Source organism: Herpailurus yagouaroundi, unplaced genomic scaffold (genome assembly GCF_014898765.1).
Source record: "Herpailurus yagouaroundi ecotype Mexico unplaced genomic scaffold, PumYag 66321, whole genome shotgun sequence".
In the NCBI taxonomy this organism is placed as follows: Eukaryota; Metazoa; Chordata; class Mammalia; order Carnivora; family Felidae; genus Herpailurus; species Herpailurus yagouaroundi.
The window spans coordinates 1-2956 of NW_024419320.1; the positions used below are offsets into that span (position 1 = coordinate 1).

General features: G+C 68.8%; 1 protein-coding gene across 3 annotated transcripts; it reads left to right on the top strand.

Annotated features, from left to right (window-relative positions):
* Positions 1 to 196: 196 nt before the first annotated feature.
* LOC121024608 (interleukin-3 receptor subunit alpha-like) lies at positions 197 to 2371 on the top strand. Of its 3 annotated transcripts, none has more exons than XM_040466814.1 (3): positions 197 to 425; positions 1674 to 1733; positions 2231 to 2371. In XM_040466814.1, the coding sequence occupies exons 1-3, from the start codon at positions 287 to 289 to the stop codon at positions 2338 to 2340; spliced, it is 309 nt and encodes a 102-aa protein (XP_040322748.1). In that variant the 5' UTR covers positions 197 to 286; the 3' UTR covers positions 2341 to 2371. The 3 variants fall into 3 exon arrangements, 2 of the variants coding, with proteins under 2 accessions (XP_040322748.1, XP_040322749.1); XR_005787767.1 differs by lacking the exon at positions 197 to 425 and adding an exon at positions 464 to 968 and having other exon boundaries at positions 1144 to 1733; XM_040466815.1 differs by lacking the exon at positions 1674 to 1733 and having other exon boundaries at positions 208 to 425.
* Positions 2372 to 2956: the final 585 nt, after the last annotated feature.

Genomic DNA, 2956 nt, shown 5'->3' on the forward strand with positions numbered 1-2956 from the left:
CCCCCCCCCCCCCCCCCCCCCACAACAGGTACCACAGCTGGGGGCTGTGGTCTCGGGGTCCTGCACACCTGTCGCCTGACAGACGGGCGGGGCTGGGCTGCGTTCCCTCCGGAGGCCGCAGGGACCGTGTCCCAGCTCCCGGGGGCTCCTTGGCGCGTGGCCGCAGCCCCCCGGTATCCACGCGGCCCCCCGCCCCCCGCCGCGTCTGCGCGCGCCTGCTCCCACGACGGTCGGCCGGGGCGAGAGTCCTGGCGCGCGAACTTGGGGAGCACCCCGCCCACCGGGCATGGCCTTCCCTTCTTGGAAACCGCAGGCGCCCGGCAGCTACTTCGTGCTCCCCAATCCCGGAAACTACGCGGTGAGGCTGAGGGCGCACGCGCGCTTCCGCCAAACCTGGAGCGAGTGGAGCGCCGTCCGGCGCTTTGGTGAGTGGGGCGCCCTCTCACGACTCCCTGGCGGGCGCTCAACGCGGGGGGCGCCGCCCCGGGTCGGGGACGCACGGACCCTGGCGGGAGGCGTGCGCCAACAGGCCCCTGAAGAGGCGGCCTGGGAAGGCGGAGGGTGGGAGGAACCAGAGGGCGGGCGGACCCCCACCCCGGGGCTGGTGAGAGCAGAGCGTCCAGGGCAGAGGGGTCCTTCCCTTTTATCCCACACGTCAGGGCAGGGCTCACGGCCTGAGCAGAAGGCTGTCATCAAAGTAAGAGCGGCCACTTCTCCCTCAGCACGTTTGGAAACACACCCTCCCCTCCGGCTGCTCCCAAAACATCCCATTTCAGGGGTAACACGTAGGGAACCCCGGTCACTAGGGTCCTGGGGTTCCTGCTATAAATGACCGCACATGGCGGGGGAGGGGCTGGAAACAACAGAAATCTGTCCTTTCCCACCTCTGGAGATGGGAGGAAGTCTGAGATCCAGGCAGGCAGGGCCGCTGAGATCCATGCAGGGCAGGGCCGCTGAGATCAAGGAGGGTCAGGGCTTCTGAGACCCAGGCAGGGCAGGGCCAGTAAGATCCAGGCAGGGCAGGACCACTGAGATCCAGGCAGGGCAGGGCCGCTGAGATCTATGCAGGGCAGGGCCGCTGATATCCAGGCAGGGAAGGGCCTCTGAGACCCAGGCAGGGCAGGGCCAGTAAAATCCAGGCAGGGCAGGACCACTGAGATCCAGGCAGGGCCGGGCCACTGAGGTCCAGGTGGGACAGGTCCGCTGAGATCCAGGCAGGGCAGGACCGCTGAGACCCAGGAGGGGCAGGGCCACTGAGATCCAAGTGGGCAGGGCTGTGCTCCCTCCAGAGGCTCCAGGGCAGGGTCCTTCCCGCCTCTTCCACCTTCTAGGGCTCCAGGTGTCCCTGGACCTGTGGCCACGTGCTTCGTGTCTCAGCCTCTGTCTCCATGTGGCTTCTCCTGTGTGTTTCTGCCCCAATTTCCTGTCTCTATAAGGACAGTAGTCATGGGATCAGGGCCCATCGTATTCCACTGGGGCCTCGTCTTGACGTGATCATTTCTGCAGACTCTCTGTTGTGGACTCAAATGTGTCCCCGCGAATTTATATGTTGAAGTCCTCACCTCCCTCCCCCCCCCCCCAGGACCTGAGAATGTGGTTGTACCTGGAGGTGGGGTCTTTGAGGAGAGGATTAAGGTAAAACCAGGTCAGTGGGGTGGGCCCTGACCCCATAGGACTGGGGTCCTTCCAAGAAGAGAAGTTGAGGGCACAGACACGCGCAGAGGGACGGCCAGGTGCGGACACAGGGAGAGCGGGGCCTCCACCAGCCAAGGAGAAGGGCCTCGGGAGCAACCAGCCTCGCCCCGCCTGGATCTCCAAGCCCCGGCCTCCAGGGCTCTGGAAGGCACACAAGTCTGTTCTCAGGCCACCCAGCCTGTGCGAGTAGGTGGTGGCACCCCCACAGGGACCCCACCGCTGTCACGGGGAGCCCCAGGGCTTAGAAGACAGGCTACCCGGTGGGCCCTGGGGGGTGAGGGCTGGGGGCTGAGGGCTGGGGTGTGAGCCTGTCCGGCTGGCACCTGGGGCCTGGGGTTGGGGGCTGGGGCTCCCGCTGGGGCTGGTGCAGCCGGCCCCGTGGGAGGGACCCCCGCAGGGGCAGGTGGACGTTGTCCCCTCCTGGGCGCACCGAGAGCCTGCTGCATGGGGGAGGGGGGCGGCGGGCGGGAAGCATTGGCTCCTGGAGGCACCACGACCCCGGGGACACGCCGACGCGCCCCTCCCCCTCCCCTAGAGTGCGACCTCGGGAAGGACACGCACTTCCGAGACTGGCTGACCTGCGCTCTGATCCCGCTGGGCGCGCTGCTGGCCCTGGGGCTGGGGGTCGCGCTGTGCCGCAGGTGAGCGCGCCGCCCCCTGAGCCCCCGCCCCAACCCCCGCCCCAGGCGGGTCCGGGCTGCTGGGCGGCGCCACCCCGCCTCCGGGTCCGGCCCTGTGTGAGCCCGGACCCCGTGGTGCCATCCGGTCCCTGCCAACGCCGGTCCCGGTGCGGTGCCCTCAGGACCCCCCTGTGTCCCCGAACCGTCACTAGGAGTCCGCGGGCGCAGCCAGGCTGGCCTGCGTGTCCCCACGTGTCCCCGCTGGGGGGACTCTCAACGCTGGCCCACATTCCCGGTCCCCCAATGCGCTTGCACGGCGGGGGGGGGGGGGGGGGGGGGAGGGTCCGGAAAGCCTCCTCCTCCTCCGCCCCCTCCACTCTGCCTCCCCATCCTCCCTCCTCCTTCTCCACCCCCTCCTCCTCCCCTCCCCCTCCTCCCTCTCCTCCTCCTCCTCCCCCTCCTCCACCTCTTCTCATCTCACTCCTCCCCCTCCCTCCTCCTCCTCCCTGCCCCCTCCTCCCCTTCACCCTCCTCCTTCTCATCTCCCTCCTCCCCCTCTCCATCCCCCTCCTCCCCCCTCCCACCCCTCAGTAGACACCACACCCCCTAGTCCCCGCCCCGCGGGAAAGAGCACCGTCTGG

What these genes read in the sequence shown, in the direction of transcription:
- LOC121024608 (XM_040466814.1), top strand. Translation starts at nt 287, where the DNA reads ATGGCCTTCCCTTCTTGGAAACCGCAGGCGCCCGGCAGCTACTTCGTG. An exon ending in GAGCGCCGTCCGGCGCTTTG is followed by an intron (nt 426 to 1,673) that starts GTGAGTGGGGCG and finishes CTGACCCCATAG; the next exon opens with GACTGGGGTCCTTCCAAGAA. An exon ending in ACGCGCAGAGGGACGGCCAG is followed by an intron (nt 1,734 to 2,230) that starts GTGCGGACACAG and finishes CCCCTCCCCTAG; the next exon opens with AGTGCGACCTCGGGAAGGAC.